The sequence below is a fragment of the Podarcis gaigeae genome, assembly GCF_964106915.1.
Source record: "Podarcis gaigeae genome assembly, chromosome: 7".
Classification (NCBI taxonomy): domain Eukaryota; kingdom Metazoa; phylum Chordata; class Lepidosauria; order Squamata; family Lacertidae; genus Podarcis; species Podarcis gaigeae.
In genome coordinates, this window is record NC_139683.1 from 7,060,890 (window position 1) to 7,073,758 (window position 12,869).

A 12,869-nucleotide genomic window follows, 5' to 3' on the forward strand; every position below is an offset into this window, starting at 1 on the left:
CTGCAGCCAGGGGCAGAGCGAGCAGCCCACAGGGGCTGATGGACATTCGGTGCGCCGTCCATGACTCCCAAGCCTCCCCCCACTGTCAAAACAAAGGGGGAAGAGGGGAATGCTGCTGGCAAAGCGGAGCAGCTGCCCCCTTCCTCCAACGGCTCTGGGTAGGCTTGGGAGTCACGGGCGGGCAGCACGCCAAATGTCACCCGCTCAGCAAAGACGCCCGGGGCGGTTCTCCCCCACCGCACCCCCCTTCCTCAGCCCTTGCCACCAAGAGAGGGCTCAGAGCCCAGAGAGTGGTGGTGGCACAATGATAATTGGGCAGAAGGAAAAGACCGGGAAGAAGAGGTGTTGGCAGCTGAAGAGGTAACAGGGCTTAGTGAGCAGGGAGTGTCTATGGTAGAGAGAAGTCCAGAATCAGAGGCTGAAGCTAAAGCAAGAGAGTGGGATGAGGGAGGCCAAGAAGCACAGATGGTGAAGAGTCATTGGTGTCTTCCCCTCCTGCTATGACAAGCTCCCCTCTGCCACTTCTCTCCCAGAACCAGCAGAGGCATGAAAAGGGCAGAAGAGAGCTTGGCTGCATGCAGGCATAGTCTACAATTGCTTGGGGAAAGCCCTGGAGAGGAAGGGAAGGGACTTAGAAAGTCTCTTGGCAACTGATTCAGGGGGCCAGACCTACCAGGGATGAGCTGCTGTATTCATTAGCCTTGACACTCAGCCAAGTTTGTGAAGATCGTCTTTTTACTAATAAAGGGTTAACTCCAACTTTGAACAGTGCGATTTACGGCTGGTTTGCTCTTTTGACAGTGCAGTTCAGTCCATTGATGGTGCTCTGCTGCACACAACTCTTCCTCCTGTGAAAGGCAGTCATATCTGTTGTGTTCCTCCCCTTCTGATTTGACTTTCTGCAGTGATGCTCAACTTCACTTTCTTCTCGTTTTCTGAAATGCTAACGGTCATTTTTTTAAACATATCTGAATCCGAGCAAGATGAATATAGCACTCACCATTTGGCTGCTGTACTAAAGATGTAGAGCTTCTGCATGTTAGAGCCAACAGTGATTTACTCCCAAAGCAACACCAAGAGTAATTTCAGCTTTTATATGCCATCTGTGTTAGCAAGTAGCAACAACACCAACTGGACTCTGTGCATGAAGCTCTCTCTTTCATTTGCTGCTGAAAAATATGAAAAGAGGTCCATGTGGTGCAATGGGTTTTTTTCTGTGTCAAGGGAAGAATGAAACTTTGAAATACTTTTGATGTTCTGCTACCCGTATAGGCCTGTGCAAACATACTTTGATAATTTGACAGGAACCGCTGTCTTTACACTTTTATAGGTGGCTAGTACTGCGGCTGAGTTCAGGAAATAATTAGTGCCTCTGCACATACACACCCTAAATCAATCAGTCTAATTGGCTGTGAAGAATATGAAATAAATTGGTTTGATTAGAGGTTACTGTCTTGTGACCTTTATAGTTTAATTGGCTATGGAGGAAGGATGCTTAGAACAGTTGCATGTGTTGTGATGTTGGGTACCAACAGAAGAAAAGGGAAAGTTATGTTTCGTTCATCATTGTTGGAGTGCAGGTTGTATGGGCCACCTGACTGGTTAGCTTTCAATAATGGTTTAATAATAATAATAATAATAATAATAATAATAATAATAATAATTTATTTATATCCTGCCCTCCCCAGCCAAAGCCGGTCTCAGAGCAGCTAACAACAATAAAAGTAACACAACATTCTAAAATCCATTCATTCTAAAATCAATAGCCTATTGTCGATTCTGAATGCCATTTTCAGTTGTTTGGCACTAGCAAGAACATAAAAGAGCCCTGTTGTCCACCTAGTCCAACATTCTGTTCCCACAGTGAATAACCAAATGCCCACAAGGTCCTGGTCACAGATCTGCTATATTACTTCTCATTTGGCACTGTGATACATTTCACAAGAGGAAACATTTCAAAAGTATGTAGAAATGCAGCTTTGTGACATTTGGATAGAGTGCACAGAGATCTAGGATGGGGTGGTAGCTGGTTTTTTATATTTTATTTTATTTATTTATTAAAAAATTCTTTATTTTTGGGATGCTGAAAACAGGTACTAGCTGGATAGCTCAGTTGGTGTGCTGCTGATAACCCCAAGGTCACAGGTTCAATCCCCGTAAGAGACAGTTGCACATACTTGCCTGGCAAGGGGTGGGCTGGATGTTTCTCAGGGCCCCTTCCAACTCTGTGATTCTGTGTGATATCTATGTGACTCCTCTCCTGAACGTGAACCATGTGCAAAGTGGGAGAAACGTCACTTTCAGCCTCTTTTCCAGAGATGTGTGTGACTTCGCGAAGACAGCTGCTAGTGAGTAGGGTTGCGATAAAAGATATTCCAGTACCTTAGAAGCATGCTTCCATCTTCCCACTCATATTGCAGAGTAAAAAAATGGAAAACAGATTGCATGTGTGCTGGGGGAAAAAAAACCCAGGCAAGCTTTTCTTAGTATAGTAGCATTTAGAAAGCTGTTTTCTTTTGCTTAGTGGGTACTGGTGAATATATGTGTTACATTGCAAATTTGGCTTCACATACTCTGCTCCTAAAAGTCACCCTGAAAACCTGGTGGTTTATTCTTGGCATAGCCCAAATGTCCAGTGTGTTAGTTCTAGAACCAACAATTCAAAACTCATTAGTCATCATGCGTCTTCTCCCAGACATAATCACAAGGTGTTGAAAGTCATGATAAAGGATGATAAAGGTCAATGTTTACACAGTATAGAAAAATGTTGTATACATTGCTGGGTAGATGTGGTTCCGGCGTGTGAACTTTCCAATTTTAGTTGGTTTATTTTGGTGCAGTGAGACCGATAAGGATTCAAAGTTCCTGAAGCACAACTTATTGAGTTTGTCATTTTGTGCCTTTGCTTCACAGATGTGTCGGTGGAGGGAAAGCTCTGTGACTGCGATGTTGTAGCAGATTGCACAGTTGGGGACACGGTGAAGCTGGAAGTGAAGCTGACCAACTGGAGCAAGCGCAGCGTAGGCCCCTTCTCGCTCACGGTGATCCCCTACCAAGATTACCAAAATGGCGTCCACAACTACGACCTCCAAGATGGCATCACTTTCGTTGGATCCAACACCCTATATATCGATACGGTAAATCCATAAATGACCATACACTGTCTGGTTCCGCGTTAGAATGTTGAAAAGATAAGCACAAGTTTTCTGTGAAAGGTATCTTGGTATACCTCACCCATTGCATCATAGATCAAGAAGTAGACTTCAGTGCTGGATATATCTGCTTCCTAGAGGGTATCCCAGAGCTTATGCTAAAAGAGATACAGTGGTTACACACACTTCATTCAGGTTACATACGCTTCAGGTTACAGACTCCGCTAACCCAGAAATATTGCCTCAGGTTAAGTACTTTGCTTCAGGATGAGAACAGAAATCGTGCAGCAGCACGGCGGCAGCAGGAGGCCCCATTAGCTAAAGTGGTGCTTCAGGCTAAGAACGGTTTCAGGTTAAGTACGGACCTCTGGAACGAATTAAGTACTTAACCTGAGGTACCACTGTACAGCATAGGCCCATCTTGAAGCAAAGTTCTAAACCCGAGGTACTATTTATGGGTTAGCAGAGTCTGTAACCTGAAGTGTCTGTAACCTGAAGCGTCTGTAACCCGAGGTACCACTGTACCTATATCAGCCACCTTTTAAAAATCTAAACTTAAGAAATTCCTATAGCATTCTACCTTTCAGTTTAGAATTTACTGTTTTATGCATGGTCCCCTGCTGAATCATAGAATCGTGGAATTGGAAGGGGCCTTGGGTTAATCTAGTCCAACCCCCTGCAATGCAGCAGTCTTCCAACCAACGTGAGCCCCGAACCCACAAACCTGGGATTAAGAGTCTTGTGCTCTACCCAGTGAGCTATCCAGTCTCATCCAGTTACACGAACGTGCTTGAATCCTGGTCCACACATGGCAAAGAGGTCGCAAAGTGGCAAGTGGTGACCTCCTTCCTCAAAGTACTTATGGGAAGCACTTGTGGAAGGAAATGTTTGTGCACTTTGATGAGTGGTTTGAACTGTACAAGTTAAGCCAAGTTTGCCGAGTTCGATTTTCCTCTCTGACATGAATTGTAATTGAATTGGAGTGCTAGCAACATCACCACCACCACCATCATAATTGCAGAGCAGCTTTTCAGCTGATTTCTTGAAGAAAGCCTTGAGGAAGCAGGGATCATTCCCTTTGGGGTGCCTCCACCATTAAGTAAATGTTTGAGGTTCTCCAAGTTGGAGATACAGTATGGCTCATTGTAGGCTCATTGGCAATGAGCCTACAAAAACAAGTGAGAACTGTTTGAAGGGGCCAGAGTGCCACAAGAAAAATTGCTCCACAAAGAGAAAGGAACACAGTGTTCTGGTGTTTACCTGCTAATTCCATAAGCCTCTAACCTGTAATAGAGGAATTTGAGTGCTTGGTGCTAAAAGAGAACATAAAACTTCTAAGAAGACTAGTGGAACAGTGAGAACCAGGGAAATACGGTTATCCTTGGATATGAGCTCTATAATATAGACAGAGCAGAGGAATATACACATGCACAGAATTGTGATGGATGCTGCTCTCATCCCAAACCCTAGAGATGAAGGAAGACATCAAGGCAGTAACTGAAGGAGAGAATGTTGCATTAATGGGTGATTTCAGCTGCCTGCACATTGACTGGGTGAACGTAGTGGCTCTTGTTATATTGTTATGGCAGCCACTGCTGGAAACTGGAAACTAACCCTCTGAAAGGAGGTGAAGAAAAGATGAATTGGAGCAGAGTCACACATTTCATCTCTGTGAAACCATGTCCACTGTGCACTTAAGGGCTCTTTTCACATTAGAAATGCAAATCTGAACTGCGAGTGAAGTTAACCTTGTATTTGAGAAGATGTATCTCATGCACACGCACTCATTAGGAAGCCGAGATTGGCTGTGCTTCTTGTTGAGTGTGCTTTCATTAGCAAACCTGGGTCTGTGTGATGTAATAAACGAAAGGCCCTTAGAGAGCAGTCAGGGAAATCCAAACCAAACCTCTTTACGGAATATTGCTAGACCAAAAGCTAAGCTGATTTTGTCTCAGGTGGTTGCTTACACTATATCTAAAACAGCCACCAAAGGCAGAGGATGCGTAGCTCTCCGGTTTCTACTATCTGGATTATTCAAGTTCTATATCTGGGTGACCCTGACAAAATAATTTGGGCCTTCATGGCTTAATCGCTTGTCTGCCTACTGCTGCTCTTTGTTCCAGAATCAAAGCTATGAAAGAGCCCAGTTCTCCCCCCCCCAAACCCCCACTTTTACCTTGATTGATGTTCCCTTTGGCATTCTCTGGGCTGCCTAAATCCAGCTACTTTAGTAATAACCCTTTCACTTTGTGCCAATATCCCCCCCCCCCCCAAGTAATATGTTATACCAGACCGGGCGCTTGCCAATTTAAAAGCAAGCAAGCCAGTGCAATTCTTCACGGCTCTCATCCCGTCTGTAACAACCGGCAACTCATCTTTCAAAGCGTCCCCATTTTTACCATTGATATTTTCCAGACTTGTAGTTTCAATCGGATCTATAATAATAGAGGGACACCAGAGCTTGGTTTCAGTGATCCATCTGAATTTTGGAAGAACAAATAGGACCCATGACAAAGTTTTGTGGTGAATCTTTATTCACTCCAGGATACATCCCCATAAACTGCAGCAAAGTTCACACACACGAACACCCGGTCAACCCTCTTCTCCTCCCAAATGCAGACTGATTGAGCAAGCCAGTTCCCTCTTGTTTCTCACCCCACCCCCAGTTTTGTCATCCCCACTCACAAAAGAAAAAACACCTTGACATTTTGGAAACCCTGGAGTTTCGTAGGCCATTTAGGGGTTTTTAAAAATGATTGGTTTCCTTTAATTCACCACCTTATATGTTATTAACACATAAGGAGTCCCCACCAAGAAAGTAGAAATTTCTGCCCTTAGGTGACCCCATTTCACTTCCTAATGACAGGCCCTCAGTTACCCATGTTCACTACAGGGCCTCGGACAGGAGTCCTCCCCAAGTTCCACCTGGATATATTGAACCTGGAACCTGGAACCTTCCGTGTGTAAATGCTTTGCTACTTAGCTATAATCCTCAGCTGAATTTTTAAAGTTTTATCCCCGCCACCCACCAAAATGTTTGGAAGGAACATGATCAGCGGTCTGGAAGCCAAGTCTTACAGTATGAGCAGTGGTTGAGGGAGTTGGGTCTGTTTAGCCTGGAAAAGAGGAGACTGAGTGGAGATCTTCAAAGGGTTGTCACATGGAGGATGGAACAAGCTTCTCCTGCTCTGGAGGGTAGGACCAAACAGTGGATTCAAGTTTGTCGGAATCTCCTTTCCTGTCAACACCAGGAAGAACTTTCTGGCTGTAAGAGCTGTTTGACTGTGGAACGGTCTCCCTCCGGAAGTGGGGACTCTTCTTCACTGGAGGTTTTTAAGCAGAGGTCGGATGACTTCTCTCATGTATGATCTACTTGATTACCCTGAGGGTCCCTTCCAACTCTGCAATACTATTGATCTGCAGCATACAAATAATGAATATTCTACTAAAATAACTCCCTCCCTCCCATCTCTTGCAGGTTAAGCCAACAGAAAATTCGGTGTGCATTGGAGCCCTACTCTTTCTGTACACGGGCGATTTCTACTTGAACATCCAGTTCCACGAAGACAACTCCAGCAGGGAGCTTCCCCTCTCCTGGTTTTGCCTGCCCAGCGTTCACATCCGTGCTGCGCAGCCCCTGATCCAAACTAAGATGTAAATGTACCATGTAAAACTGCATGAGTCGCCATGCTCAGGAAGGCTGGGTGTTGCCTCCACTTGACCTTAGTTTGTTGCTTTTCATTTCTCTCCCTCCCCATGAAATGCATTCAAATACTTCCCACAATTAGCTGGAAGTTACTGGAAGCTCGTTCTGCTGATTTGAGAAGAAGTGAATGAGTATACTAGGGAACACAATTTTTCCTTATTTGTGTATGATTCTTACAGAATAACATTCCTTTCTCTTTCCCCCAAAGATCTTACATTGTTGCTGAAATGCAGCATTGGGCTTTAGCAATCAGTTTTTAAGACGCAGACTTAAAATGGACTAACGGCTAGTATATTAATGCTTGTCTAGGTAGGGAGCATCCAATACATTCTTGCAATATGGGCAGAATTCCTAAAGCCGCTTCCTTGAATTTTCAGCAATATTATAGAAACCTTCAAATATACCGGAAATGCAGGCTTGTAATGCAAACCCCTTTGACCTGCAAACTTTGGTGTAATCAGCAGGATCACATTTGCAATATGAAACCCACACCAACCGCAGAAAACGCTTCATAAAAAAGTGCTTCATATTTCAACCGCAGAGTGTGCTGGTTATTAGGAAGCAGAAAGTAAATTCCTGTTGGCTTCGTCATATGCACATTGGGATCTGAATTAATTCAAAATGGTGTTAATCACATATGTTAAATGGCAGCATCGCAAGGATATCTCTTTTTTTGGTAGAGGAACTGCTTCTAAGCAAGTGACACAGGTATTTGCATGAAGAGTCTCTTTCTCCTCACACCACCTTGTACCCTAAGTGCGCATTTTCATGCGATGTAGCTTTTGATCTGGCATCAACTCACAGTGCTCTGGACTCCTGGGACAAGAAGTTAGGACAGTGCACTTTTGTTTAGAGGTTGCCTGACTAGTGGGAAACTAGAGACATCGCCTGCTGAAAATCCCTGCACTGACCTTCATTTCACGATGGCTGTCTATCCTTCTAGGAAGCATTAACCCAATAGCCAGAGAAGTGACTTTGTGCTTTCTTCATCGTGTTGCCAGATGTGTAATGGCAAGCTTTCTCCTACTCCTTGCCTTGGATGGCCAGAAAATATTGTGCTCTCTCGTCTACTAATCCTGATCACTTATCCTGATTGCGCCCGATAACATTTACAAATGGCCTAATATTTCTGTATCATCTTTGCTCTTCCGTTTCTGAACTCTTCCATAATACCTGTGAAACAGCACGTGTCGGCTCTGAACTGCAGGTGTATGCATTCTCTCCAGATTGCAGTCCATTCCGCTGCTGCTCTCTGGCAACATCTGCTTCCTAATAGATGCCACTCTGTGCAAGGTGACTTTTGAAGTCTGTTCCATTACAGAAATGCAGGATCTAACCTCCCCCTTGTTAACTTTAATGGATTATCTGCTTTGGCACTCTCTCAGTTTGCCTGCTTGCATGCTCCCGAGTGAGAAAGGGTAACTTTGCAACGCTGAAGATTGTTAAGTTTCTGGCCAGAAGTACATTTCCTATTGCGTTATTTCACAGATCTGTATTCCGAAGGAAGCTGGTGTAACCCCAGCTGCGCTTAATCTCTGAGCCATTAACATATTAGATTCCACAATTTCACTTGCAATAGAGTTTAAATGCAGACTGTTTTCCAGGTCTTTCTCCTTTTCTGGAAACGTAGGCAGATTTCCCCCCTCCAAATCTGTAATGGGCCAACTTTCACCTGTAAATCAACTGTTAACCCCAGTTAGATGAGTTAAACCATTCTTTGGTTTTAAAACTGTTACAAACTGAGAGCAGAATTTGGTCCGTTGTGTGTATATGCTGATATATGCTGGTGAAACTCAAATCGTATGTTAAGTTGAACTTGCCAAATAAATATTTGTCCATCTGCCTCCCTCCACTGTATGATTTTCCACTGTGGTTTTACTGCTTGTAATTATGTGACACCTCGGCTGCTGTTATCACCTTGTGCCTTAACAGAACAGTATCAAATTACCCCTCGGTCTGGAATTCAATTTCACTCTATTTTATCTAGCGAAATTGGGCTTGTTAAATAATAAAGAAAACAGTAGATGCATATGGACCAATAGGTTTTTTTTAAAAGCGACAATCACCACCATGTCTTTATAGGAAATGTTTCCTGCTTTAAGGAGCTTATAGTCTAAAAACAAAGGAGGAGGAGGAGGGGGAGAGAAGCCCTGGGATATGTGGTAAGAATGCAAGCAAATATGGCTGCACACAGATTTGGCTAAGCTTAAGGTTAGAGGGACGGGGGTGGCGCTGTGGGTTAAACCACAGAGCCTAGGACTTGCCGATCAGAAGTTTGGCAGTTCGAATCTCCACAACGGGGTGAGCTCCCATTGCTCGGTCCCTGCTCCTGCCAACCTAGCAGTTCGAAATCACGTCAAATTGCAGGTAGATAAATAGGTACTGCTCCAGCGGGAAGGTAAACAGCATTTCTGTGCACTGCTCTGGTTCGCCAGAAGCGGCTTAGTCATGCTGACCACATGACCCGGAAGCTGTACACTGGCTCCCTCGGCCGATAAAACAAGATGAGCACTGCAACCCCAGAGTCGGTCATGACTGGACCTAGTGGTCAGGGGTCCCTTTACCTTTAAGGTTGAGATAGCAGGTATATGGGATGAAAGAATAAAGACCTCGGCAATGCAGGAGCAATGTGAAAGGCGTGAGCATGAAACTTCGGAAGGCATGAGTGTAAATTTGTGCAGGACCCTTGTTCTGGGTTGGAGACCTTACCATGAGGTCAGATGAATGAATATCCACTGGTGGTTGTTAAGGGCAGCAGAATGCAAGAGAGACAGATCTGATCCATGGGCGCAGGGTTTCCTGGGGAAGCCCTATGAAGATGCTTGAGAGCAGCACAAAAGAGTCAGAGGAGCCAGGGTGGTATTCTGGCCACCAAGATGGCATCTAATGGGAAAGTAGTATGTCAGCTGGTCTTCAGCCCGGTGTGGTCCTTCGCTAACAAACACATTCCATCTCCTTATATAGTGTTTTAATAGCTGCTCTTATTTATGGTTTTGTATGTTGTTGGGTCCATTTTAAAGGTTCCTTGGCCCTCCTGAGACTATGAAGCAGCCTGAAAACCCAATAAAGAGCATTGTTTTCCAGTTCCTCTCGCTGCAGGCCCCTTGGGCCACATTGTACTATTCTGGCAGCTGCAGCCCTGTGATCTATCTCTGTGTACATCTTGTACATTAATGGAAATGTGTCAGCCATCATCATTATTGCTTTTTAACTAGCCTCTGCTGATTGAAAAATTGACATCACCCTCCTGCTTTGAAGGCAGCAAGAAGCGCAGCCATTTGTGGGAGTATCAGATGCAGATCACAAAACAAACAGATGTTAGTGGCCAAATCTGGGAAATTTGATTAGCCGCGTCACATGCAGGGCAGCTGGGGACATATCTGGCAATGTTTTGGCCTCGTTTAAATATTTAACGGGAGTTTAGAGCATACATAGCACCTTTTTAAAAAATAATTCTTTATTTTGTAATGTCTTCGTTGGCCTCAGAAGCCACTTTTTAGATGCTGAGAATGACTTTATGCCCTTAGATGGGTGTTTGTCATCTTCAGGGACTGAGGAACATCGGAAGCTATCTTAAACTTGTCTGTCTGACCCAGTGTTGTTTCGTCTGATTGGTAGCTCCCAGGAGTTTCACGCAGAGGCCTTTTCCATTACCTGCTGCCTGGTAGTTTTGACCAGAGTAGCTGCTGGGGATTGAACATATACTCGCAACCCAGAGCTATTTTATCTCCCCCAAGCCTGAGTTGGCTGTGACCCAGCCACACCCAATTCAAGCCAGTCTCTGCTCCCAGCAAAAAGCAACGCGACAGAGAGAAGCCCTGAACAGTGATTCATTCAGAGATGTAGCGGCCAGCCTCCTCGAAGCGGGTAATTGTGCTGGGAATAATTGACTTATCCGATCACACCTAATGCAGTAAGACAGCGGGGAAAACTGCCCTTAATGAAGACTGAGTGGAAGGTGGCAGGGCCAGAGCAGTGATTCATTCCAGCACACAGCAGGTCTCTGACACCACCTCCAGCAGGTGGATGCTTCAGTCTCACAGGAGCTTTTAATTATGTGTGACAACATGAGGTTTCATGACTGATAGCATTTCCTAACACAAGATACAGTGAAAAACGCTACATTTGATGCATTTAAGAAAGCGGGGGGAAACCTTACAGAGTAGATTAGGGTTAATGAAACCTTTTGCACCCCAGGCATCACAACTCCATCTAGCTAATCTTGGGTGGGGTGCAGGATTCAAAAGCCGGGGGTGGGGTGGGGCCAGAAGCAAAAGTAAGCAGAGCAAAGAATGCTACCTAGGCTGCACACACTCGTGCACCCATCTCTGCCCCCCATCCAGGCAAGGAAGAGACTTTATCAGAGTTGAAGAACACATTCTAGCCCGGAAGGATATGAAGGTATGTGGCTTGGAAGGTTCCCCTGGGTCGGTTATAGTTGTCTACATGGCCACATGCAGGCTCCAGACCAGACTCCCATCCCCTGGAGTAGATCCATCAGCAGCTAAACATAGCCTCCATATCTAGAGGCAGTATTCACCTGCATGCAAAGACAGGCTCTGGTGGATTGAGACCAATAGTGGGTCTAGGCAGTTTGTGCTCATGCTGTAGAGGGAGTAAGGGGAAAGATAGTTCTTGTTGACCTGGGAAGGGAGCCCATCTCAAGAAGGAAAACGAATCCTAAACCTCCTCTTCCTTGCGGGATATCTTCTCTACATAAATCTCTACATAAATCTCTACATAAATCCGGAACAGAGCCCCTAAGATGGTTGTGTGGGGCCTTGTGCGCCTCCTTCTGGTAACTCCTGCAACCAAGGTGATGCCAAACTTATTGCTCTGCTTTCCTTTGGACCACATCAGTGATTCCGAGAGGAGGGTCTTGTTATAACCAGTGTGGTGTAGTGGTTAAGAGAGGTAGTCTCATAATCTGGTGAACCGGGTTCGTGTCCCCGCTCCTCCACATGCAGCTGCTGGGTGACTTTGGGCAAGTCACACTTCTCTGAAGTCTCTCAGCCCCACTCACCTCACAGAGAGTTCGATGTGGGGGAGGAAGGGAAAGGAGAATGTTAGCTGCTTTGAGACTCCTGAAGGGGAGTGAAAGGCGGGATATCAAATCCAAACTCCTCTTCTTCATCTGTGCAACCTAGAACTTCCATGCACACTGTCTAGGTCTGTGCCCCATGGAAGCCCCCATTGTCTCTTGAGACAGACGGATACCAATAATACCTCCGATGTTGGTGACAAAGAGGGGGGAAAAGGTAAGCCACCTTCCTACCTTGATTGTGAGCTTTCAGAGGTATCATAATGGCTGCTGGAGTGCTGGGCTGGACAACCTTTTTGCAAGACGTCTTCTGCCAAATCTGTGGGAGATGAGTAGTTGATGAATTACTTAATGGATGCTTGAGATTCCTGCGCTGTAGGGGTTTGGACTAGATGACCCTCAGGTCCTTCCCAACTCTACAATTCTATGATTCTATTATATTATTCTATGAAAGTAGAAGCATATTCCTTATGGAAATGCATCTTTAATTGAGACTGACAGTGCACTAGCTCTGCTTTTGGAAGATGTCCAAACGCTCACCATCCAATACTCTTGAGATTGGAAATTTTGCAGCACTATCTGCTTCTGCAGCACAGTTTTCTCTCTAGCTTGATGCAACTCAGGGATTCTGCAGGGGAATGCATTTTTATTCCTCTAGCAAAATACACATTTCTTTTGACGGGGGGGGGGGGTGTTGTCAAGTGTGGGTGCAGCAACACACTTGCAAGCAGAGCCCGGAGATGCATTATTAGCATTACTAATTCCAAATGCTATGGTCAACCCACAAAATACCTGACCAGAGAGTCCAATAGCAAGATGGAGCACAGATCTCAGACAGAGACAACAAAACATCATCTTAATGAGCCTATTGAATGTGTGAAGTAAGGCTCACATAACAGCTAGTGCTGATCCATTTTCATTAACTGCCCGTAATTTGAAAGCTCGGCATCACTTTGCAAAAAATCTTTGA

The 12,869-nt window shown here is 45.0% G+C and overlaps 1 protein-coding gene and 1 long non-coding RNA gene across 3 annotated transcripts in view; one reads left to right on the plus strand and one right to left on the minus strand.

Annotated features, from left to right (window-relative positions):
- The window catches only part of TRAPPC9 (trafficking protein particle complex subunit 9), a 278,332-nt gene extending 269,634 nt beyond the window's left edge, over positions 1–8,698 (plus strand). For both annotated transcript variants that reach the window (XM_083749026.1, XM_083749027.1), the window contains 2 exons: positions 2,914–3,137; positions 6,631–8,698. In XM_083749026.1, the coding sequence (XP_083605152.1) occupies positions 2,914–3,137; positions 6,631–6,810 (404 nt within the window). In that variant the 3' untranslated portion in view covers positions 6,811–8,698. The remainder of the gene's footprint in view (positions 1–2,913; positions 3,138–6,630) is intronic.
- Positions 1–12,869, minus strand: part of LOC310849354 — a 561,267-nt gene that overhangs the window by 344,937 nt on the left and 203,461 nt on the right. The window lies entirely within an intron of this gene.